This window comes from Ictalurus punctatus, chromosome 17, assembly GCF_001660625.3.
Source record: "Ictalurus punctatus breed USDA103 chromosome 17, Coco_2.0, whole genome shotgun sequence".
NCBI classification, from domain to species: domain Eukaryota; kingdom Metazoa; phylum Chordata; class Actinopteri; order Siluriformes; family Ictaluridae; genus Ictalurus; species Ictalurus punctatus.
This window is the reverse complement of record NC_030432.2, coordinates 24,702,628-24,729,051: the sequence shown is the minus strand read 5'-3', so window position 1 is coordinate 24,729,051 and position 26,424 is coordinate 24,702,628. Positions and strand designations below refer to the sequence as shown.

General features: G+C 38.1%; 4 protein-coding genes across 8 annotated transcripts; 2 read left to right on the top strand and 2 right to left on the bottom strand.

Annotated features, from left to right (window-relative positions):
- Window positions 1-3,821: 3,821 nt before the first annotated feature.
- LOC108277645 (olfactory receptor 6N1-like) lies at window positions 3,822-4,775 on the bottom strand. Its single transcript, XM_017490445.2, has one exon. The coding sequence runs from the start codon at window positions 4,773-4,775 to the stop codon at window positions 3,822-3,824; it is 954 nt and encodes a 317-aa protein (XP_017345934.1).
- A 4,729-nt stretch (window positions 4,776-9,504) lies between these two features.
- Window positions 9,505-13,187, bottom strand: LOC128635270 (uncharacterized). Of its 5 annotated transcripts, none has more exons than XR_008398209.1 (3): window positions 12,232-13,183; window positions 11,959-12,055; window positions 9,505-9,935 (listed from the first exon to the last, which is right to left on the bottom strand). XR_008398209.1 is itself a non-coding variant. In XM_053687290.1 (3 exons), exons 1-2 carry the CDS (start codon window positions 12,874-12,876, stop codon window positions 11,968-11,970), a joined length of 807 nt encoding a protein of 268 aa, XP_053543265.1. In that variant the 5' UTR covers window positions 12,877-13,185; the 3' UTR covers window positions 9,505-9,935; window positions 11,959-11,967. The 5 variants fall into 5 exon arrangements, 3 of the variants coding, with proteins under 3 accessions (XP_053543265.1, XP_053543263.1, XP_053543264.1); XR_008398211.1 differs by having other exon boundaries at window positions 9,505-9,871; window positions 12,232-13,182; XM_053687290.1 differs by having other exon boundaries at window positions 12,158-13,185.
- Window positions 13,188-15,738: 2,551 nt separating this feature from the next.
- On the top strand, window positions 15,739-16,725 carry LOC100305031 (olfactory receptor 202). The gene is given in 1 exon segment (NM_001200268.1): window positions 15,739-16,725. A coding segment is annotated over 1 exon segment (987 nt).
- Window positions 16,726-18,024: 1,299 nt separating this feature from the next.
- On the top strand, window positions 18,025-25,555 carry LOC108277455 (olfactory receptor 2AT4-like). Its single transcript, XM_047161496.2, has 2 exons — window positions 18,025-18,247; window positions 22,906-25,555. Exon 2 carries the CDS (start codon window positions 24,614-24,616, stop codon window positions 25,553-25,555), a length of 942 nt encoding a protein of 313 aa, XP_047017452.1. The 5' UTR covers window positions 18,025-18,247; window positions 22,906-24,613.
- Window positions 25,556-26,424: the final 869 nt, after the last annotated feature.

Sequence of the window (26,424 nt, the reverse complement as noted above, 5' to 3'; positions counted from 1 at the left end):
TCAGCTGGAACTTGAGGCTAGTTTTGGTAGGGGGTCATTGATACAATGATTGAAGAGATCACTCCGGAGTAGCTATACCTGATGTAAATATTTTAAAGCTGTCATGTAATGGAGTTCAGAATGGATGCAAATGCAGATAAGAGTTTTATTAAAGAGAGGCAGACAAAGAAATCCAAATCGTGAATCAAAAGCGTGGTCCAAAAACAGGCAAAAGGTCAGGCAATCAGCAAATGGACATAAACAAGGCAAGGCAAAACGAGAAACTAGAAGCGAGATCAAAAACCATGAAACGGAAGCCGATGAAAAATGGCTTGGCACGGTGAATACACTCAATACTTCGCAAAGACTAGTGTTCAAACAGTCTCTTATATGTGGTCTGATTGTGTGAGATTAGATGCAGGTGTGTGATTAGGATGAGATTTCTGGGAGGATGTGATTAGTGAGAGTTCTGGGAATTCCGGTCCACACAGCAAAATCACCAGTGTTGATTTAACACCTACAGTTTTGAATTTACACCCTACAGTGTTTATATGAGTCCATTGGACACATATAAACACTCTGTGTTAATTCAACACTAGGGATTTTACTGTGCATGGTGGCCATGTTTGTAGGTCGCAGTGCAGGATGGGAAATGTAGTCACTGGTTTACTGTGATATGACAGAACCCACCCAAACAGCAAAATAAACTCCCTCCCCGGCGGTCCTTGCCATCTGGGCAAAATGTCTTCACAGCCCCTCAGGTTCCAATGCAGGCATTGTTCAACAAGTAGTAGGTTCCTCGAGGAGCAGACATGTGGCTGGGGCTGGTTCACTGGGGTCATTAGGCAAGCTTTCGACAGGTGCTTGATTTGGTGGGCCTTCTCGTCGGCCTTTCTTGAGTGTGGAGCAATGTCCTCAGTGGAGCAGGAAGGCAGAGTGATGTCCATAGAGAAGCCTGGGTTACTTCTGAGGCAGAGTAGGGAAGCAAGACGGAGCTCTTGGCTGCAACAGGAGTCAGAGAAACTGCCTCAGCTAAACAAGGAGGTTGAATGACGTCCTCAGCTATATATGGATGCTGAGCGGAGTCCTCAGTCCCACAGAGAGGCTGAGCGTCATTCTCCATCTACTCTGCAGGCTGAACTTGGTTGTCCGTATCTGCGACCTGGGACAGGAACGTGGCATGGGAGGCCAACTCGTCGACCTGGGACAGGAACGTGGCATGGGAGGTCGTCTCATCGACTAGGGACAGGAATGTGGCGTGTGAGGTCGCCTCGTCGACCTGGGACAGGAACGTGGCTTGGGAGGCCACTTCGTCGACCTGGGACAGGAACATGGCTTAGGAGGCCACCTCTTTGACCTCGGACAGGAACTTGGCTTGGGAGGCCGCCTCTCCGACCTCAGACAGGAACTTGACTTAATGCTGAAGCTCTGGACACATGATTTGCCATTGTAAGAATGATCAGATGTCCTTCCTGTCTCCACGCAGCAGTAGTCTTAGGCGTCTTATTGTACATTATGGATATTGCAATTTATTGCTCTGGCCACATCTGCAGTACTCAAGCCTCCCTGCAGCAGGCCTATGGCATGTTCATGCAGGTGAGCAGGAACCCTAGGCATCTTTCTTCTGGTGTTTTCAGAGTCAGTTGAAAGGTCTCTTTAGTGTCTTAAGTTATTGTAACTGTGACCTTTTTTTTTTTTTTCCAGTATCTCATTTCCATGAGCTGTAACCATCAAGATTAAAACAAAAAAAGTCTTGAAATATTTCACTTTATGTATAATGAATCTAGAATACATGAAAGTTCCACATTTTGAGTTAAATTACGGAAAACAAATGAACATTTCCAAGATATAAAAATGTTTTGAGAGGCACCTGTATATGGCATTGAATATTTCAATATTGACATCATTAAAATAAACTGTATTTGCTTTTTTGCTGTTTGAGTCTTTGATGAATTTGAAATATTTGGATAATGATTTTTAGTATAAATCCAATTTCAGGAATCTCTGACACCGTATAGTAAATATAATGCATATGAATATATGAAGTACATATGAACAATTTTAATATGCAGTATGTTGCTACAACTGCTTGTAGGCCTGCTTGTGACCTTTGTATTAAAGTAAATTAAATTAAATCTGGGTAAAAAGCTGTTGAAGAGCAAAAATTAAAGTACTGATATTTATTTTTTACACCTGCTGTGGTTGTGGCTCAGGTAGTAGAGCTGGTTGTGTACAAATAGCAGAGATTGCTGTTCAATCCCTGACCCACGTGACTCCACATGCCGAAGTGGCCCTAGGCTTAACAACATTAAAATATAACAGAACATTCAGTACAGATATCTGTGCAACCACATAAACATGTATTACATGCTAGCTGACTTTTGGTCCCTGTTTACATTCCTAAATTTAGTTTATCTTAATAATGACAGTAATATTTAATGCTATCTGAAGTTATGTATTGGTAAACACTATATTATCTTTCTGCTATGCTGAAGGCTTTATAATATGCCAGAAGATTTATATATTATAAAACCAGTGAGTGCAGTAGACCTGTAATTTAACTGTTGTGTATATTTACATCAGTGTCTTGGTTAGCACGTTCGCCTCACACCTCCAGGGTTGGGGGTTCGACTCCCACCGTGACCCTCTGTGTGCGGAGTTTGCATGTTCTCCCCGTGCTGTGGGGGTTTCCTCCGGGTACTCCGGTTTCCTCCCCCAGTCCAAACACATGCATGGTAGGCTGATTGGCATGTCCAAAGTGTCCGTATTGTATGAATGGGTGTGTGAGTGTGTATGTGATTGTGCCCTGTGATGGACTGGCACCCTGTCCAGGGTGTACCCCGCCTTGTGCCCCATGCTCCTTGGGATAGGCTCCAGGTTTCCCCGTGACCCTGAAGGAAGGATAAGCGGTATAGAAGATGGATGGTATATTTGCATAATGTTTATATTGTATTGCTCTCATAGAGCTAACGTGGCGCAACTATAGCTGAAAGCTACTTTCTCATACAGCCCATGATATCCATGCTTCAAGCCTGTGCTTTCTGTCAGTGTTTCAAATAGGATGTGATGATGTGGTTAAATATTTTTTGACCAAAATTACATATAGAGCCTTAAAGTACTGAGGTAATGTGTTGTTGCATCCCCATCAAGTTTACGAATACTAATGAATCAGAAAATCTTATTTAAATTGAAAAATAACAATATTTGCACTTTTGTACTAATTTTTCAATTGGATCAGACATCTGAAAAAATCTTGGATAAACGTATGCAGAACAATCATTGTGTTAAGCCACTATTTTCTGTTTGACCATAAAATAATAAAAAATAATTTGGCCTGGCATCTTTTAAATGTAGTGTCAGAACATTTTGTCCCAATTCAGTTTTGTACAGCAACTTTAAAGTCATTCTCAGCAAGACTTCAAAAACAGCGTTAAATAACCCACTGAATAATGTCTTCCAAAAGCTGAAATTCAGTTTACATAGTTGTTTTTATTTGTTCATTAAAAACAAAAAATCTACCACCATCCATTAAAGAGACATTTTCTTGTTGTCCTTGTTAGGCTTTGTTTCACAATGGTTGTTTATTTGTAACTTGAACACAAATAAGAACTCAATAAAGGAACATTTAGTAGGCCCGTTTGGTTTAAACAATAAAAACAAATGTACAAAAAGGAAATTTGGAGCTCCAATAACAATAAATGTTGTAAATACATTTTTTTTTTTTAATTTCAATGTGAATGGTCACAAAATTTCATAGAATGATTCAAACTGACTTGTAGCTTAGAAATTAATTAGTGTCAACTATAACATCAAAGTAAAAGGTATTACATGTGTGTCTAAACTCACTGCTTTCTTTTTACAACTGGTTGAACTTTTGAAAATATTTTGAATAATTTATTTCTGATTTCCTTGGTTCTAAAGCAGTATACAAAAGGATTAACTAAAGATGGGCCAATGATTGACCCCACCATCAAGCCATTTCGTTCCTCCAGTGTTAAAACTACACCAATTCTGATAAGGATTCGTGTGAAAGTGGGTACATAGAAACAAAATATGACTATAATATGACTTAAGCAAGTATGTATGGCTTTTTTCTTGTCAGAGTTTGAGGTCATTCTTGAAACAACAATAACAATCTTTACATAAGATAAGCAGATGAAACTAAATGTTCCAAAAATCATACAAGTTGTTAAAATAAATGCATCATTAAAATATTTCTCTGGTTCTGCACAAGTTACCCTTGTAACAGATACATAGTCACAAAACATGTACTTTACAGTCGAGTAACAAACTGGTAGAGGTGCAATAGAAGCAGGTAGCATGGATAAAACAGAAGCTACCACCAACCAGAGTGAAATAATGATTAAAACACATCGGAAATTTGTCATAAGGGAATTGTACTGCAACGGTCTGTTTATAGCAACAAAACGATCAAATGCCATGACAGCAATAGCAAACATCTCCAATGATGAACTATAATGGAAGGCAAACATCTGAACCATACATGGCTTGTAGGATATAGTTTTATAGCCAACAAGAAGAATACTTATCATAGTTGGACATGAACTTGTACAGTAGACCATGTCTACAATTGCTAAGTGGCAGATAAAAATGTACATTGGCTGGTGCAGGTGTTTATCCATGATGACAAAGCCTATGTTTGTAGTGTTAGCAATCATAGTAAGTATGTACAATATCAGCATGACCACACCAACAGTCAGTGGTCTTTCTACATTGTCAAATCCAGCAAAAACAAATTCAGTAATCCCGTTCTTAGAATCATTTTTAACAGACATGTTGACTTAAACTCACAATCAGTTTAATCAGACAGTCAAAAATGACATTAATTGTGATTGCTCCTCAATAATCTAAAATCCTCAAAAGCCAATGCAACACAATAATATAAATGAGAAAGAGTTATCCAATCATCTGCATAGCCTTTGTGATTCTCAAAGCATGACTGTATAATAGGTTGTTCGTGTTTGGATTGAAGCACTAATATTTGTCTTTATGGTATATTAAATGTAAGAACTTATCTGTAAAAAGGATGTGCCTTTATATGCATCACTAAGTATGAATGATAAAGCTCATTGGCTAATCCAATGTGCAACTATACAGTATTTCCCACCCCTCTTTAAAGGAATGATTAATGCCGAATTCATATTTAATTAAAATGCAGAATGCAGTATACAGAATTTTTTTTGTAAATGTTTTAATGAACAATTCTTCCTCTATTTATTTATTTATTTATTTATTTATTTATTTATTCTATTAAGCCATTTATTTGATTACTAAGACTGAGTTGTAAAAAGGATTGGCCTTTATTTATAGCACTAAATGAATGTGAATAAGCTCCCAGACCTAGCAGATATATAATACTATTCCCCTCCCATTTTTTGCTGGAGAATATACCATACAGGAGCACTATGTGTGCCGATCATGTCAAGGTCCATAGGCCAAGTTTCAACTGGGATCAAATAACAAATTTAAGAAGTGATAGATATAATTTGATACTTTTAATTTTATGTAGAAGCATGTCTGTTATAAGGGTTTTAGGAGAATTGTAGCTTGAAAAATAAATAGCCCATTAATTATTTAAAATATTATTTCTTTCAGATCATTCATCATAATCAGAAAAAACTTTCTTGACAAAGTGAAATTTGACTTACAATGAATTTAACAATGTCCATTAACACTGACTACGTTTACATGGACAGCAGTAATCTAATTATTGACCTCATTCTGAATAAGACAATATTGTGATTAAGGTGTTTACATGAGTTACTTTTAGAATATTCCTTTCATGTTCCCTTTTTACATGTTATAGAAAATAGATTGATTAATGGCACACGTCATTATGTCACCGCGCCACGCCGTTCGACGTTCCCTCCAGAATTTCATGTATCGACGTACAGTTCGTCTTCGTTATGGTACCGTATACAGTTTCAGGTGTTTCATTTCTAATTTTATAAAAGTTTCAAGTGCAGTTTATTACGTCCAGATAGACGACTGCTTGAAGCCATCAGCTGTGTCCCAAACCGCGTACTTACCTTCTATATAGTAGCTAAAATGTGTATTTTGTCTACTATATAGCAGGTAAGTACGTCAATTTGGACGCAACCGTGCTCTCTTGTTTTTCGTCAAACGCTTAACCACTGCAGTGTGTGTTCATGTCCTGTCGCAAAATGTGGTGAAAACTCTCACCCTACATTAATAGTGTGATTAAGGAATACTCCACATGTCTTAATTCAATTTGTGTTTACTTCTAGTATGACTTTAGCCAGATTAAGGTCATCAATAATTGCTGTTTACATGGTAGTTTCTTATTCAGAGTATTGTCTTAAGCGGGTTAATATTATTGTTGTCCATGTAAATGTATTGACTGACTACATTGAAAACGAAACAGTAAATTGAACATCAGTAGTAAATTAAATAAGTACAATGAAACAAAGGTAAAGATGAATACCTTAACATAATGCATTTACTTTTATTCATTTATTCAGATCATATTTTGAACAGTTTTTTGACCTGTCTCCCTGCCTTTAATCTCAAGAGTTTTGAACTCGCCACAGATACAGGAAACATTTAGAACATGCTAAACCCTGTTTTACATGTTTCCTCCCCTGACATAATTCACTTAGTTATTCTTAGAAATTCACCCACAACATCCCCAATATTTGCGTTTTTTTTTTTATTATTATTATTTATCCCATTGCCCTTTTTGACCTTAGTAAATCAGAGACTGTGTGTTTGTGTTTGTCCAGTCTGTTTCTGAATAGTGTAACAGCTTAAAGAAAGAAACTATAATTAACAGTTTTTATTTTTATTGTTTGGTATCTGCTTTAGAATGAAGTGGCTGGAATGAAGCGGGTGAGCAAGGTGTGACAGGGACAGTGTCTGGGATAGTCTGGCACGCTGTCTTTTTGGGTTTCTAGCATAAACATCAGTGTCGATGGGCAGGTGACAGTCAATTATTTCTTCTGCAGATCAAATGATACAGTTGTCCGGTTTCCTTTGCCTCTCACATAAAACAAAACAGGAGTTTTGGGGTTTATTTATGTAGTAGAGCTTCCTGAAAGCCTATATAGACCAAATAAATTGATCCATGCAAAAGGAGCAGTGCTTCTCCACCTGTGGTTTATTTAAAAGTGAATAGAGCTGAGCTGAAGAAACTTAAATTATAACTAAATAACCCTTCCATTCAAAATACAGGCATGGGAAAACAAAGGTCCACCCTCTATCAATTCAGTGTTTTTATTTATCAGCCTAACCAACAATTGTGTGGTCTTCATCAACTTCTAAGGACAAAGAAATAACATCCGATGGCAAAACAAACAAACAAACAAACAAACAAACAGATTTCAATATATAGTTATTTTTCCCCCCAAAATTAAACCAACATGTGGAAACCAGTTGGGAAACAATAAGTACACACTTCCTATTTCCACAATCTTCAAGAGAGTAATTAGTAGCCAGGTGTTACTGATGAAATGCACAAGATTAGTTAATCATTAAGAAGTGTGACTACCTCTATATATGCAGATCTTATGACAGTTTGCTGTTCTGGAGCACCCAGGTGTGTGTCTACATCATGCCAAGAAGAAATGACATTAGCCATGACCACAGAGAAGTAATTGTTGCTGCTCAATAATCTGGGAATGGTTATATCCAAACAACTTGAAATTCACCATTGTATAGTGAGAAGGATTGTTTACAAATAGAGAGCCTTCAAGACAGTTGCAATTATTCCCAGGAGAAGGCATCCCAGAAAATTCAATACAAGGTCAGACCATTTAATGCTCAGAGATAAAAAGAAAAACCCAAGAGCTACACCATATGACATGCAGGCCTCTGTAAGCACGTTATATGTTTATGTATATGACAGTGCAATTAAAAAAAGACTGAACAAAAATGGCTTTCATGGAAGGGTGGCTAGGAAAAAGCTCATTTTCTCCAGACAGTATATGGCAGCGCAACTTAGTTTTTCAAAATTTCATCTGTAACATGATCAGTCACATGATTGCAACATGATCACTTTCCCATGGAGCTGCTGCACTGTCATAGCCATACTGTATAACAATGCACATTGGTGAAGAAAGATGTTCTGGCTTTCCATTTAAGAAGAAGCTAAAACTTGGGAAATATTTGCATTTCAGAAACTTCAGGGTATATTGGGAAAATTGTTGAGAAAATTGTGAAAAACATCTACTTCTGGAGTGTGCCTCTTCCACAGCCTGCATTAGTAGTAGTAGAAGTAGTAGTCCGAGTACTGAAACTATATAAAACATCAATCATATCATTTTATAACATATATAAGTTAATGCCAGTCAATTTAAAGCCATTTAGACCCAGTGTAGTGTTTGTCTGTTCCCTTTCAGGTTGTCAGAAACAAAAATAATGAGGGGTGTGTGTGTGTGTGTGTGTGTTTGTAGCTCTATTATGATTTCACCTAACAGAAAGCTGTAGCACTGTGTACTGGTCCTCTCAAGGGCATTGAGTTATAATGACTGGTAAACATGTAGCTAATGAAGACTACAGGGAAAGGGACTAATTAGTAAACTCTTTCTGTTTGTGTTCTGGTGTGTCTATATTGGTATATTTTCAAATGAAATCCCCTGTTTCACATCAGCTGGAAGTATGTGATCATAAAGCAAGTTTCTAAAGGGATTGTGTCCCAAGGTGTCAAGTTTAAAAATTCAGACTAAAATCTTTTCCCTTTCAAATAATAGTGCTGATTTTATTATTATTATTATTATTGTTGTTGTTGATATTATTATTATTATTATTATTATTATTAAATAATAATAATAATAATAATAATAATATATCCACCAGGGTGGAGGGTCAGATGGAGAGACGGATATACTTTATTGTAACTACAAATGATTCATTGACGGAATTACCTGTAACATCAGGCTTAATGTTTGGTCTTGTACTTTTACACTGGAATAAGAATGTTGCACCAACTACAGTTCTTTTTTCAGACCCCGTAGCAAGTGTCTCATACTATTTATAAATAAAGAAACCCACATTGTTAATTCAGAGCATGGGGAATACATTTAATTTAATTTGAATATTAGCAGATTTATCCTATAGGGAATAATAAGAGAAATGACTCAAAATCCCAACAGCCACTCTAGTGCAGGAGACTGGGAATTTGTCAATTTTGAGGCCTATTTACATGATTACATGTACTGATTACATGTGAGATTTTATGAAACAAGCACAAAGCAATTTAAGGGCCACACATGCAGTATAAAGATAAATTAAATAGTGATTTAATGGGAAAAGCCAATTTAGTCTTTTTGTCTACATAATTTCAGTTGTTATTAATTCATCAGACAATAAATAAACCTGAATTCGTAAGTAGGATTAACCTATTGCCAAATACTTTATGACTGTCAAGATTTTATGATTGTCAAACATTGGCTCATTTCAGGGCATGTGAACATGCATAAAATTGTTAGTAAAGATGATTATTTTTTTCCACTCAAATCATGCTCATTTTGATGTTTCAATCATATCTAGATTCAATTCAATTCAATTTTATTTGTATAGCGCTTTTTACAATAGACATTGTCTCAAAGCAGCTTTACAGAAATATCAACACGGTATACAGATATTAAAGGTGCGAATTTATCCCAACTGAGCAAGCCACTGAGTGGCGACGGTGGCAAGGAAAAACTCCCTAAGATGTTTTAAGAGGAAGAAACCTTGAGAGGAACCCGACTCAGAAGGGAACCCATCCTCATCTGGGTAACAACAGATATTGTGAAAGAGTTCATTATGGATTTATATGAAGTCTGTATGGCGTTAAGAGCAGCCGTAGTCCCAGCAGTCTGGAATTAAAGAAGATTTGAGCTCCATCCAGAGGCAGAAAGGATCAGGATCTCTAGTATCCATAAATTCGTGTGGGGCTCGGCGAAAGGAGAGAGGGAGAAAAAAGATAATCATGACTGCGAAGTAGTAGAACAGAATCTAGTCAGGGTAGGCTTGAGTAAACAAATATGTTTTAAGCTTAGACGTAAACACTAAGACTGTGTCTGAGTCCCGAACACTAATAGGAAGACTGTTCCATAACTGTGGGGCTCTATAAGAGAAAGCTCTTCCCCCTGCTGTAGCCTTCACTATTCGAGGTACCGTCAGATAGCCTGCATCTTTTGATCTAAGTAGGCGTGGCGGATCATATAAAACCAAAAGGTCGCTTAGATATTGTGGCGCGAGACCATTTAGTGCTTTATAGGTTAATAAAAGTATTTTATAATTAATGCGAGATTTTACTGGGAGCCAATGCAGTATTGATAATATCGGTGTGATATGGTTGTATCTTCTAGTTCTAGTTAGGACTCTAGCAGCTGCATTCTGGACTAATTGGAGCTTATTTATATTCCTACTGGAACATCCAGACAGTATGGCATTACAGTAATCTAATCTAGAGGTGACGAATGCATGAACTAGTATTTCCGCATCATGTAGTGACAATATGTTTCTTATTTTAGAAATATTTCTGAGATGAAAGAAGGCTATCCTAGTAATATTATCTACATGAGCATCAAATGATAGGCTGGAGTCAATAATCACTCCAAGGTCTTTAACACATGATGAAATAGAAAGACCATCCAAAGTAACCATGTGATCAGAAAGAATATTTCTACCTACACGTGGGCCTAATAAAAGTATTTCTGTTTTATCAGAATTAAGTAGAAGGAAATTAATTAACATCCAATGTCTAATGTCCTTTACACAATCCTCAACTTTACTAAGCTTCTGTCTGTCCTCTGGCTTCGCTGAAACATACAACTGTGTATCATCAGCATAACAGTGGAAGCTAATTCCATGTTTACGAATAATTTGACCTAGGGGTAGCATATATAAAGTAAAGAGCAGTGGGCCTAAAACAGAACCCTGTGGAACTCCAAAAGTAAGCTCAGTACGCATGGAGAATTCACTATTTACATCTACGAACTGATAACGATCGGTCAGATAAGACCTGAGCCAGGAGAGGACTGTTCCCTTAATACCAACAACATTTTCTAATCTATCAAGTAGAATAGTGTGATCTATAGTATCAAAAGCTGCACTTAGGTCGAGTAACACAAGCAGCGAGACACAACCCTGATCGTAAGTCAGTAGGAGGTCATTTACTACTTTAACTAACGCTGTCTATGTGCTATGATGAGGTCTAAATCCTGACTGATACATTTCATGAATGTTATTCCTATCTAAGTACGAGCATAACTGCTTTGCTACAACCTTTTCTAAAATCTTAGAGATGAAGGGGAGGTTTGATATTGGTCTATAGTTGGACAATTGAGACGGGTCAAGATCAGGATTTTTAATCAAGGGTTTAATAACTGCTTATTTAAGTGATTTAGGTACATAGCCAGTGCTTAGGGAAGAACTGATTATATTTAGAAGTGGTTCAATTACTCCTGGACCAATCTGTTTAAACAAACATGTAGGTACGGGATCTAGTATGCAAGTTGATGAATTGGCTGAAGAGATTAATGTAGCTAGTTCGGTCTCTCTAAGCGGAGCAAAACACTCTAAACATTGATCTGATATTGCTACATTGTCATGTAATGGGTTTGTTACAGTACTGTCCAGTTTTAATTTAATGGCCTGTATTTCACGTCTAATATTTTCAACCTTATCATTGAAAAATTTCATGAAAATTTCATCTGTTAAACACATTAAATTACATTCCTGATCAGTAATGATGTCGTTAACAATAAGAGCCTTAGACGCAAGAGATCTAATGTTTAATAGTCCTAGCCTCAGATCAAAAGTGCTGGCTGTGCATTCAATATGATTTAATTTTATGTTAATTAGGTTACGAAGATAGACTTTCCGAGATTTTCTATATATTTGTATAGCTCGGGGAACAGACACAGTCTCTATAGTATGTATTACCTTTGCCGGATTTTTAGCTGAACATTGATTATACTGAATGTTGTTATTATTGGAAGATGTACTTACGGTAGGCAGTCACTTGGAGTGTAGCGCCTTGGAATTGTTGTCTGAAAGCAGTTCCGCTCCAAGGCTGCTGGGGTGCAGGCGATCAGGACGAAACAACCTAGGACGCTCCCAGAACAGAGTCCAGTCATTGACAAACACCAGATTCTGCTCATTACACCAAGAGACTAACCAATCATTTAATGCTAGCAGTCTACTGAACTTTTCTGCTCCACGTCTGTATGTGGGAAGAGGTCCAGAGACGATGATCTTCGCGGTGGGTGATCTGCCTCGTACCGTCTTGATCAGGCTGGAGAAGTCCCTCTTCAGAACCTCCGTCTGCCGCAGCCTGGTGTCGTTCGTCCCCACGTGCAGCACAACCGCTCCAATGCGCTCGTCCTTCTTCAGGATCCCGGATACCTGCGCAGCGACATCAAGGACACAAGCACCAGAAAAACAGTGTGTGCGCACCTTACCTTTAGATGAGGCTACACGGACGTTCCGCACAATGGAGTCCCCGACGATCACAGCGTTGGGTCTGGTCTGGTGGAGAGGGGCGAAGCGGTTCCTGGTTGGAATCTCGAACACCGGAGGTGGAGAGGGTCCAGCCCGCGCCTTTCGCCGCTGGTTCACCCAAGGCCCGAGGTGTGTTGGCGCCGGCGTGACGGAGACCACGGCTGGGAAAGTCCTAGGTGCACGGTCCCTGCACAGAGAAACACACGGCGTAGAGGGGCTGGGAGTGGAAATACCACGCTGTGTGCTTACCTTGGATATGTGGGCAGAGGCACAAGATGTTTCCAGCGCAATTTGTCGCTCCAGCAGCTGGGCCTGCTTGTCGAGTAGGCCGCGGATCTGCTTCTCCACATCGTCCAGTTCCAGCCACACCATGTGAAGCTCAAGCGAGTCCTCATCTGCACTCAAAACCGGAGAGACAGCAGACATATTTGTTTTTTTTTAAACAGAACAGCGGTAAGTGAGAAATGTGAAACGTAAACAAGGCTAGCGGTAGGTGATGCTAGCGGGCTACGGGCTACAAGCTAGTCGCGGATGTTTTGTAAAAAAACAAAATACAGATAAAATTTGCGACAGCGCAACGTTACGATTGTTTTATCTAAAGTGGTGTCAGTTATATTTGTATAACGTAAGGTAAATAATTTTAAAGTATAGAGATTAGAAGAAATTAATGTAATAGCGTTAGCTCGAAGGATGCTGCTTCCTCAGTGACACTTCAGGTTGCCAGATACTCAAGGTTGCCACACTTCAATCACACTTTCCTTCAAACATCATTGAGATTGAGATCAAACATCATTGTTTGCACACAAATTTGCATCGGTTCTACACAACTTTGATGAATAAGGTCCACTGTCATTAAAGAAGCATGGTATATGAGCCAAATACAGACCCCTCTGAAACAATTGGAACAGCAAGGCCAATTCATTTGTTTGTGCTATACAGTAAAGACATTTGGGTTTGAGATCAAAAGATGGATATGGGATGAAGTTTTAGGATTTCAGCTGTTATTTCTTGGTCTTTACATCTAGATGTCTTAAACAACATAAAACCATAAAACATAGAACCTTTTTTATCAGGCCATCCAATTTTTAGGCAAACAAATGTATTGGAAGAAATAATTCTTGAAGTAAATTCAAGTAAATAACAATTTATATTTGGTTGCATATCCCTTGCTTGCAATAACTACACTAGCTTGTGACTCACTGACATCAACAAATTGTTGGTTTCTTCATTTGTGATGCATTTCCAGGCTTTTACCACAACCTCTTTCAGTTGTTTTTCAGGGGATTTCTCCCTTCAGTCTCCGCGTCAGGATTTAAAATGCTTGCTCAATTAGGTTAAGGTCTGGTGATTGACTTGGCCAGTCTAAAACCTTCCACTTTTTCCCCTGCTAAAGTCCTTTGTTGAAATGGAAGCATGTTTTGGATCATTGTCTTGCTGCATGATAAAGTTCCTCGCAATTAATTTTATGCATTTCTCTGTAAATTGGTAAACAAAATGTACCTGTAAATTTCTTAATTCATTCTGCTGCTACCATCATGAGTTACATTATCGATAAAGATTAGTGAGCCCAATCCGTGACATTACCTCCATCGTGTTTCACAGATGATGTTTTTTATGTTTTGGATCATGAGCAGATCCTTTTTTTTCTCTACACTTTGGCCTTTCCAGCACTTTGGTAGAGGTTAATCTTGGTTCCAGAACTTTTGTGGCTCATCTTAGTATTTCTTTTTGAATTCTAATCTGGCTTTCTGATTCTTACTGCTGAGTGGTTTGCATCTTGTAGTATGGCCTCTATATTTTTTCACTCAAAGTCTTCTTCGCATGTCGTATTGTGACAACGTCACAGCTGCCCTGTGGAGGTGGTTGGTGATGTCACTGACTGTTGTTTGGGGGGTTTTCTTCACAAATCTCACACTGTTTATGTCATCAGGATGAAGGATAACACATGGTTCCTGCAAAACACTTGAATCCAGCAAATTGCATCTTTTCAAACTGTTACTATTGCTGCAGCACAGAGCAGCATAACACTCTCAGAAGTAAATGTTATCTGACATTGTCCTGAAACAATTGAACCGTGGAACAATAAAACAAAAACTGTATAAACTGAACGTTTTTCTCAACTGAAAAAAAAAAAAGTTTTTATATGTTGTAACTTTTTTTTCAGTTGCACAAAACTCAAGAAGGAAAAAAGTTTTTTTGTAAAAATTAAATAATAATAATAAAACAATAATACCTTTTTTTTGTTTATAAAACTTTTTGTAAGTTTTTTGTTTGTTTGTTTGTTTGTTTTTCTGTGTACTTGAGTTCACAGATGCCCAGGATTGGTTAAAGTCAATGTACAAAAGTAGAAATCTACATTGAGATGCATGAGTCATAAGTGTGGTTGAGAATTAGATTGTAGTTTACTGTAGTTTATACACTGGGTTTCATGAAAAGTCATACATAAATGTGCCTTCATAACAATTATTGACACCATGAGGTATCTCATCACACTGAGCCATTCCAGTACAGACTCCTCAAAACCAGCCATTTTTTTTTCTAATAATAATAATAATAACAACAATAATAATAATACATCATTTGAACATAAATATTACACTACATCTCACTGAGATTCTCAATGTGTTGACACCACTCATACTAAAAGTATGTGAAGTAGGCCATTGAAGCTCAAGAAAATAAGTGAGGAAAGTCGATGATAAACAAGTCAGACTCAGAGAATCTGAGTTTTTATTACTACTATGACACTGTATCGCATGATAACGTCAGCAGGGATCCTGGATATAAAATGATGTTATTACATGGGCTGATGACAACATCTCTCAACCTGAAGGAGGTAACTCCAGGTCAGTATAGTCAGTATGAAGAGAGGAAAGTACTCACTACTCACTAAATGAAAGAAATCTTTTACTGATTGAATGTCTTCAGCTGCAAAATGTACACTAAAATTGTGAACTAGATTGGAGAGGTAAAATTTATTGTGATTTGTTTTATTATCAAAGATTATTTTTTAGTGCTATGCATTTTGATAACACCACTGAAATGTTTATTTTGATATAGTCAATTTTCATTTAACGTAAAATTATACAAATCATTTGGTAATTATTTTCTATTTGAAGAACTACTTTACTTTATGAATTGACCAAAGCTGAATATGTTGTTGATAAAATGCCTATGATGCATTTTATGCATAAGCTCTATCCAAATTTGAGTTTAGTTAAAAATGTTTCTGTGCACTAGGTTACATCAACCCTGTCTTTCCATCTGACATCTGAACATCAAAGCATCATGCCGGAAGGAAACATTACCAATGTTAAGAATTTTGTCATTCTAGGTTTTCCTGGACTTCCCCCTAATTACTATGGTCTTGTCTCAGTGGTTATGTTTTTTGTTTATGTATGCACCTTAATAGGAAATTGTACTTTTTTTACATTATTTCTAAGAGAAAAAAGTCTTCAAAAACCTATGTATTATATCATGTTAAATCTTGCTGCATCAGATGTGCTGTTTAGCACCACAACTTTACCCAAGATTATTGCAAGATATTGGTTTGGTGATGGCTCCATCTCTTTTGTGGGCTGCTTTATTCAGATGCAATTTGTGCATTATTTTGCTACAGTTAATGCATTGGTGCTAGCAGTCATGGCCTTTGATAGATATGTGGCAGTCTGTAATCCACTCAGATATGTTAATATTGTCAAAGAATCCACTATCTTGGGTTTATGCGTTGCATCCTGGCTGTTAGCTGAGCCTACTGTCTTGACTACGGTAATCAGGGCAACCTCTCTTCCTTATTGTGCTTCCAACACAGTCATCCAATGCTACTGTGACCATGTGTCTGTCACGAAGCTTGCATGCATTGACAGAACACCCTATGCATTTCCAGCTCTAGTTTCAGCTCTGGTTATGCTGCTCACACCACTAGCATTTATTCTGTTCTCTTATGGTTCTATTATTGTGACGGTGTTTCGAACTTCATCCACACGTGGACGGCTAAAAACTCTCTCCACATGCAGTTCTCAGCTTATAATTATCACCCTCTTTTTTTTACCACGGTGTTTAAATTATTTATCCTCCAGTTTAGGTATACACATCAACGCTGATATACAAATACTTGTTATTATGTTGTACAGCCTGCTTCCCCCTATGATCAATCCAGTCATCTACTGTTTGAGGACAAAAGAAGCTAAAGAATGCTTAAAGAGGAGCTTAAACAGGTCATCGTTTGTTCAGTTTTTGAAGATAAATGTCCAGGTTTCTACTCTATCTAATTGATTTATTAAACACATGTATAATGCTAAAATATTTACTATTATTATTATTATTATTATTATTATTACAGTTTAGGTAAGGGTTAGGGTTACATTAACATGTTCTTTAAAGACTATCTTTGAAGATAAATGTCCAGGTTTCTACTCTATCTAATTGATTTTATTAAACACATGTATAGGGCGCACTTATAATTAAGTGATACACTTGCTTTTTCAGAGCCATCATGCATTATACACCAATTTATAAGTATAAATTAGTCAGTCTGAAGGTTCCATTAATGTATTCATAAAAATGCAGCCTGCACATTATAATTATAATGACTTATTGGTAAAGCAGATTTATATCCATGTCCAATTATTTAATTTTGTTGTTGATAGTTGTGTTGTGCTGCCTTATAAATACTTATTGTGAGTGATAATGCAATTACTATCCTTTATAAATGCATAATTGCTGGCTTAATGCCATAATGCAAATGTTAAGAAATCGAAAAGATGTGCATATTATGCATTATAAATGCTTTTAAAATTGTTTATTTGTAAATGTAACTACTGAACAATAGTTTTTAAAAAAAATAAATTAATGAAAAAACAGAAGTCATATGAATGCAAACAGTTTAAAGGTGTTTTTTTTTAAAATGTTACATATCATCAAAACGTTGTAACATTAATTTTTGAAGTATAATGTCAAATCAGAATATGCATTTCCATGTCAAATTTTCTAGTCAAACAAATACTTGACATACAAATTCCTGACATCAAGAAATGCCTGAGATGAACAAGTGCATTAAGAACAAGTGGCTGACACACTGTGTCTCAGGTGCTGCTACTGGCAAAAGTTCTCCGTCAGTTTTCATCTGGGAGATTGTGTCTTTGATGGCACTGCTGATTGCAGCAGGACATCTATCAGTAAATGAGGAGAGCTTCTCCACACACTCACTCCATGGTGTCAAAGACCTCAAGAGCAGCTCATTTCAGTTCATTAGTATGATTTGTTGGATTAATATGTTTTTTTCATTATCTTATTAAAACCATTTTCAATCAGTACAGCGAATGAATTATTTTTCAGATAAGCATGCGTATTACTGTCAGCCGCCACTGTGAATATGGGCGGGAACAGGATATGACATCATCCGTCAAAACTGGGCAGACTTTCTTTTTAAGTTGTTTTTATAATCTTTCAAAGCTGTGTTGTAAAGTATAGCGCCATATCGCTAAAATTAGCGGTTACATTTTTTTCTTATCTATCTATTTATTTATTTATTTGTTTATTTATTTATTACTAGAGGTAACGCAGTGACGTTGCGATCATCTATTGGCCACACGTCTTCACGTGATCCGATTACGCAGGTCAGAGTGCACCAAATTTCATCACGTAGCTTGCTTGTGTTTCCGGTCTGCCGTTTTCGGATGCGTTTGCGCGCTAAATCCAAGTGTGACCACCCCCATGACTGGCGAGGAATTGGAGGTTTCTTTTGGAGGAAGACAGTGTGGATTGAGCCGAGGAGCATTTCAGCATGGAGTGAAGAGTACGTAAATTATTTTTCTGAATTTTTCTGCATGTAGCTTGGCACTGCATACTTTATAATAATAAACAACAGCAAATGTACCAGCATGGGTTCTTTGATAGCTAAATAGAAATATAGAATTATTAGTGTTATTATATAAATATAAAAGTCAGTTTACTACGGGTGATTTTGGGTACTTATTGTACTTTGTATTCATGATTATTTATTGTTACAGAGAAGAAGGAAAATGCTCCTAATCCTTCTCACACTTCATCTGAGGCCTTCTCCCCCACCACCCACAGGGAGGTTTCCACTGTAAAACTGACAGCTCCATCTACCCCCCTTGTATAATCACATGATTATACAGATTGGCATGCCCTCTCTTTTAATCTCCAAATGGGATATAATCTTCCAGACCATTTTAGGGAAGTTTCCATCAGTAGGCATGTTATGTACTCATGCCATGTTCAAGGTGAAGTTGCAACTTGTATTACCCTCCCACAACAGGTAAAAACACTGAAAATGCTCCCCTCAACTTACAATTTCAACTTTGGGGAGAATTCTCAACTACGAGTTCCTTTCCTGTTTGTGGAGTGACATCAAATAAACATGGCCGCGCACACTATGAACAATGTAAAGTCCACCTTCTATATTTATATTACTTACTTTATAACAGTATCAGCTTTAGCTCGGTTAATATACAGACACAGTCCTTGGTTAAATCTTTAACATTAAACATACTAATCGCTAGTGCTGCACAATTAATCCAATATCGATCTTTACGATTTTGGCTGCCCACGATCACATAAATATTATCGACTGCGATATTGATGTTTAAAGTTCGTCCTCCGCTCATAGAAAACTCTGCTGCATATCTAGTCAAGCACTTCCTAAATTTACAGCCAGTCACCATTGAGTGGCGCAGGGATGATGTCATTTTATACACCAAACCCAGAAACGAGTTAGCATTTTAGCACTCCATTGCGTGCTTCAGTGCTTGCGTGAAGAAAAATCATGACACCAACATGTTGCTAAATGGGACTACTGACGTTGTTGGGGACATTAAACGTCATCATGCTGAACAGGAACATTTTTTTGCAGATAAACTGGTTCAGGTATGCTGTGCACAATTCCCCCAAATAACGTGGATGAAGATTCATCCACAGAGTAAATCCGTATTATGGAAAATGTTTTTAAATCAAGTTTGGAAAAGTTGTTGGAAGCTTGGTGACGGTGATGTTGAAGTAGAACGACTGTGGTGTAGTTCGTTTATAGCATACGGTTAGCTGTTTATTTTTGGCCATTGTATTTAGGCTTCAAACTTCATTAAAGGTGTGTTCATTTGTGAAAATTATGTTGACGGACAAAATGTGTTTAGTATTGTAAACTTATGTTGATCACATAGCTTATTTTTTGCAATAATCCAAAGGCCTATGTGAAAATCCTATTGGGTTTTTGTCAAGGAAACAGTGTGATAACTTCCGAGTTTTGGTACAAAATGATCCCTGCACCACTCTATTGGGTGATTAGGCTGCGTCTCTCCTCCTGTAAACACTGTTGTGGCCTTTTCTGCATGGACCTGAATTTTCTTCATTTGGTTGCATATTGTTATATTTGATGCATATTTTCATGTGGTCTATGGCATTTTTATTTTTACTTAGCCTATATTTTGAGTACAAGTGTATTTATATTTTGCTTCTACAAGATGATGCACATTAAGGACCAGTCTAATTTGATGCAAAGATTTGTAGTCTATAATGGTGACAAGATATTAAACCTTTTTCCAGATGACAGGAGGGTGAAGAGTTTGTTTGAGGGGTGTGTGGGGTCATCTGCAATGCTGGTGGCTTTGCAAATACAGCGTGTAGTGTAAATGTCTATGGTGGAGGGAAGACAGACCCCAATGATGTCCTCAGCTGCAGAGTCTTGTGATCCAATACAGTGCAATTTCTGAACCAGGCAGTGAGGTAGCTGCTCAGGATGCTCTCAATGGTTCCTCTGTAGAAAGTGGAGAGGATGAGGGTTGGGGAAATTTTTATTTATTTATTTATTTATTTTTTTTAAGCCTTCCCAGAAAGTAGAGCCGCTGCTGGGCTTTCTTAGTTATGGAGCTGGTGTTGAGGGACCAGGTGAGGCTCTTCACCAGGTGAACACCAAGGAATTGGGTGCTCTTGATGATCTCCACAGAGGAGCAGTCAAGGTTCAGCGTAGAGTGGATGCTCCGTGCTCTCCTGAAGTCAAAAACCATCTCTTTTGTTTTGTCCGCAATCAGAGACATGTCGTTGGCTCTGTACCAGTTTGTTAGCCACTGCCCCTCCTCTCTGTATGCTAGCTTGTTGTTCTTGCTGATGACGCCCACCACGTTCGTGTCATCGGTGAACTTGATGATGTGATTGGAGCTGTATGTTACTGGACCGTCTTGACTCAGCAGAGTGAACAGCATGGACTGAGCACACAGCCCTGGGGGGCCCCCCCTAGTGCTCAGTGTGGTGGTGCTGGAGATGCTGACAAGACTGACTGACAAGTCTCCCAGTCAGGAAGTCCAGGATCCAGTTACAGAGGGAAGTGCTCAAGTCAAGTAGGTTCAGCTTTCCAATCAGGTGCTGAGGAATGAATGTGTTAAATGCTGAGCTGAAGTCTGTGAACAGCATTCCTATGTAGATGTCCTTTTTGTCCAGGTGGGTGAGGGCCAGATTTAGGGTGTTGGCAATGCCGATCATCTGTTGAGCGGTTTTGACGAAATGCAAATTGAAGGGGGTCCCATGAGTGGGGCAGTAGGGTCTTGATGTGCCTCATAATGAGCCTCTTGCAGCACTTCATGATGATGGGTGTGCGTGCAATGGAACTGTAGTCGTTGAGGCAGGCCACTGAAGACTTCTTCAGCACAGGGACAATGGTGGTGTCCTTAAGCCTGTTGGATCGATGGCACTGCTCAGGGAGATGTTGAAGATTTCAGTCAGAACATCCACCAGGTAGTCTGCACATCCTCTTAGCACTCTACAAGGAATGTTGTCTAGTCCATCAGCTTTCTGTGGGTTGACTGCGTACAGCTTTCTTCTGCCGTGGTCAGATACAGCACCTGGTCGTTGGGAGGAGGGGTGGTCTTCCTTGCCTTCACATTATTTTGCGTCTCAAATGAAGTTTAGAAGTTGTTCAGCACATCTGGAAGGGAGGTATGACTGTCACAGGTGATTGATATCTTGTAGTTGCTGAGGCCTGAATGCCCTGCCACATGCAATGTGTGTCGCCGCTATCTGTGAAGTGATTCTGGATTTTCTGGGCGTGTGTACGCTTTACGTCTCTGATGGCCCGGGACAGTTTGGCTCTCTCTGGTCACCTGCCCTGAAGGTGGAGTCTCGGGTCCTCACCAGTGCACGCTCTTCCACAGTCATCCACGGCTTCTGGTTGGAGCATGTGGCGATGGTCTTGGAGACAGTGATGTCATCAATGCACTTGCTGATGTAACTGGTCACTAATGCCATGTATTCCTTCAAGTTTATGGAGTCTCTGAAGAGCAGAGATGGCTCCTGCTGGCCAGATTTTCATCTGCTTCAAAACTGGTTTGGAGTGTCTGACGAGTGGTCTGTATGCTGGGATTCATATAACAGAGATGTGATCTGATTAGCCAAGGTGGGGGTGGGGCTCTGCCCAGTATGCACCTGGGATGTTTGCATGAACAATCCAGCATGTTCACCCCTCTCAAGTTTAAATGTTGATGAAATTTAGGGAGCACTGATTTGAGATTCAAATGGCTGAAATCTCCAGTCATGTGTGTTTTGCAGTTCACTAATAGCCCCATACAGACATTGGAGAGCAGGATGGATGGGAGAGCTGGCTGGCTAGGGTTTGTTTTTAGCCTAGCATGGACCGATGACCTTTTGCTGCACCTCCGCTTATTTTCACACCAACTGCGACCTTCTCTCCCCCAGTCACCAGCATCAGGCGACGCCCTGGACTGGAAGCCTGCTCCCCACAATCTACTGAGATCATGTAGCTTCTCCAGCAAGTCATCATGCATCTTGACTTCTGTATTTTAGCAGCCATGAACACCGATGTCCATGTGCTGTAAAGAATTAAGCTAAGAAACAAAAATAACACCGTTTTGGATCTGGAGAGACCGCTGCATGCTATGGCTACCTTCGATTTTATCCAAACATCTAGGACAATCTTTTGGCTATGGCAAATGTGGTTAATCTTGTTTTTTTCTGTGGTCTGGTGAAACCCAGGTGGCGTTATATATTCCTTTGCGTGGAAACACACTCCCTCAAATAACAAGGCTGTTGAGGGCAGAGAAAATGACATGGTGTTACATACTTCTGTTGGTTACTGTGTTATCTCAGCCAATCTGTTACTGGAATCATGTTCATCTTTCATTGCTTGTATACTGCTTACTGTAGGCTTTCATAAACCATTGTTTAATATTTCTGAGATGGCCCTGTTGGTTGGTGCATAGCACTGGATGGATAAACCATGCAGGATCCATTATGACAAACTAAGACCTAGCAGAGTAAGTTTGTTATCCGAGCAGCTTCCATGCATTATTCTAATGTTCCAAACTCCTATGTTAGTGAGGTGCTTGGGTGTAAAAAGGGCAATCAGCTATACAACTTCTCCTAGGCTTTCATTTACAGTGTCATTGAGTCATTATGTGTTGATGTTTTTTTTTTTTTTTCTATCAGTAGATTAAATTACAAATGTAGAGAGCCTATTTTCCTGTGGAACGCTACCCCACATGCTCACCTGCTGTGGATAGCTGGTTCCAGCAGACTGAGCAGATGTGTGACCAGGCCCGCCAACATCTAGAGCATGCAGCCCAAACAAGCAAGAAATTTGCGGATAACGTGGAGAGACAACCAGCTACAAACCAAGTATGGCTTTCTACCAGAGACCTACGGGTCACAGAGGGAAGCCGAAAATTGTCACACAAATTCACCGGCCTATTCAAAGACCTCCATAGAATAAACCACATCACCTACAAGCTGTAATTACCATGACAAGTTGCTTAGCCCTATGGTTCCATGTTTCCCATCTCAAACTAGTCACTTCAGGTCCCCTCACAGAGGGCAGTCTCCCCTCCACCCCCCCAGAACCCCTGGACATTAAAGGCCATATAAGAGATACAGGATTCACAATGTCGAGATGGTAAACTGCACTACCCCCTACTGGGTTGGGACTTTCATGCATGCCACCCCAATCGTCTAGGTCCATGTGCTAAGACACTTCGCAAATACTCGTATCAAAGTATATGCTCTGCATCATTGCCAGTCAATACCAAGCCTTGATTTACTGTTTGCTTAAGTGGAATGATCTAGTTTGTGTTATTCATGTTTTCTCTCTTGCTTGCCCTTGTTTGTTGTTTGCTCATTGCCTGTTTTTTGACCATGCTTCTGGATTACATCTTTGTCTTGTTTGCCTCTATTAATAAAACCACTGAGTATCTGCACATGCATCCTTAACTGTTTCCTGACAAGTACAAGTTACAGAAAAGGACAGATGATGGAATCATAAATTTTGTATGAAATTCTAACATTTCTGTTTACCATGTTTGGTATTCAGAGGAAACACAGTATGGACCCAGTAGCGCATTACAGACTTGAAACTCTAAAGAAATATATCAGAAATGCAGCTGCCTAGTGGCCTTCAAGTATGTGTACTGTGTAAATATTTGCCCCACATAATTAGTGTTATGCATTATTATCAATGAGATCACGATTTAATTAACACTCAACCCTAATAGTTTAATTGTGTTTAAAATATTTTATAGGAGCAGATGATTTTTGGTTTGAGAGGTTTACAATTTAGCTTTACAATTTAGTACAATTTCTGTTAATCAGTAAAGTGGTTTTCTACTATGTTTTCATAATGCTCCAATTTACATGTCAGTCTTTTGTCTCTCTTTTTTTTTTTTCTTTTTTTTTTCTCTAGTGAAAAAAATCCAACAAATAAAATCACTCAGAGGTATGTTGTAAAAACGTGGTGCGGTTATTCACAATGGAATTTTAGACATTAAAATGTAGCTTCTTGCATAAATCTCAGGAGCTGTTGTGCAGACTTGCGTTTCTTGCTAGTCATGTGACATGTACACTGACTGTTAAATAAATAAATTGCCCTGGAGTAAAGACACATTTCCTGATGCTATGACTGTTACCAACACATTGAAAAGGTATGTAGGGTATGCATAATGTCTAGATATCTTTTGGTAACTTATATAATTGGCGTTTGTTTTGAAATCTATACTTAATATCACAATCTATCTAAAATCAAGATAAACGTAATGTAACAATAATTAAATAATTTTTACTCATTTTGTATTGTGTAACCATTTTAATTTGTATATACTCTGTATTTGCATTAAATCTGAAATTTTCTCTTTAAGGACATCAAATCATGTCAGGAGGAAACATGACATTTGTGAAGGACTTTTTTATAGTTGGTTTTCCTGGACTTCGTCCAAATTACTATGCCCTTGTATCTGCAGTTATGTTCTTAGTTTATGTGTGCATTGTGATAGGGAATGGAATTTTTCTTCTGTTGTTTGCAACAAACAAAAGTCTCCATAAACCCATGTATTACATTTACGTAAGTCTTGTGTTGTCTGATGTATTGTTCAGTACATGCACCTTACCAAAGATCATCGCTCGATATTGGTTCGACGATGGGACCATTTCTTTTGCAGCTTGTTTTTTTCAGATGTACTTAGTGCATTATTTTGGTGTGGTCAATTCATACACACTAGCTGTAATGGCCATAGATCGATATATAGCAGTATGCTTCCCATTTCATTACCACAGTCTTATGTCAAACAGGAATATAGTAATTCTGAGCCTAGCAGTTTGGGTTTTTTCTCATCCTTGCAGTATAATGATGGTTGTTCGGGCTTCTCCCCTACCTTACTGTGGAGCCAACACCATTTTACACTGCTATTGTGATCACATATCTATTACCCGACTTGCATGCACTGACAGGAATCCATATAGTTTACCAGCTTTTGTTTATGCCATGGTAGTATTGCTGGGATCTCTTGCCATTATTGTGGTCTCATATTCTTTCATTATTCTAGCTGTCCTACAAATATCAAGTATACAGGGTCGGCTAAAGACTTTTTCCACATGTAGCTCTCAACTCATTATAATTGCACTCTTCTTCTTACCAAGGTGTTTTAATTACTTGGCCGCCAATGTAGGGATCACATTTAATGCTGATTTGCAAATAGCCATCATTATGCTGTATAGCTTGCTACCTCCAATGATAAATCCTTTACTGTATAGTCTAAAAACAGAAGAAGTTAAGAAGATTATTATAAGAACATTTAGAAAAAGGCCAAGTTAGCTTGACCTAATTTGTCATATCTTGAAATATATTCTGATACATGTGGATTGTGTTATTGTATGTGTGTTGTACTGTAATCGGATCTACACAACATCAAATAGTAATCAAACAGTTGAATGATTTGATCACTGAGGAGTAAGCCCCAAATCTATAAAACATGCAGTATATATTGATGGCTACTTTGTAATGGGCAGGTAAAGAGAAACACTACCTTGATAGGATCGTACAACAAAGGACCTAATCTCAAAGGTTGAATTTAGTTTGCACAGACTGGGCAAAGCCTGGTATTTTCCAAGCTTTAACATTCCTAATTCAATTTATTCAAAGCATGTATATAAACTGTTGTTTAAAGTGAACTGTACATAAATCCAGGTCTCATTTGGGTGTATTTTATTCTAAAATAAATTAGATGATATACTTCAATACATTTTCAAATATTGATTCTGTTTAAAATGAAAGGATGCATGTTGAGACCACATGGGATACAAGCAATAAAAAGTTTGTACAAAGTGTATTTTTATGTTGTATTTAATATTTTCAGTTCTTCAAATGTTTAATCCTTTAACTTTTAAAAGAACATAAGTTATATCTTTCCATAAGAGTATTTTGACATTTTTCTGAATTCATATTCTTGCATTGTTTTAGCTTTCCTGTGAATTTAACACTTATGAACAGAGAGGTTCCTCCACTCATAATAATTTCCCTCTTCTTCTAGCTCTATTTGCAAATTATCACTATTCCTGCTCTTGCTCATGACCAATCCCATAAGAACAGAAAATATAATGATTTTTTAAATTAGATAAATGAATAAAACAGACAAGTTAGCTGTAGTATACTCTGGGTTTTTGTGTAGCATGTACATCTGAAGT

Excerpts from the sequence above, each read along its gene's own strand:
- LOC108277455 (XM_047161496.2), top strand. The coding sequence starts at position 24,614 with ATGTCAGGAGGAAACATGACATTTGTGAAGGACTTTTTTATAGTTGGT.
- LOC128635270 (XM_053687288.1), bottom strand. The coding sequence starts at position 12,876 with ATGTCTGCTGTCTCTCCGGTTTTGAGTGCAGATGAGGACTCGCTTGAG.
- LOC108277645 (XM_017490445.2), bottom strand. The coding sequence starts at position 4,775 with ATGTCTGTTAAAAATGATTCTAAGAACGGGATTACTGAATTTGTTTTT.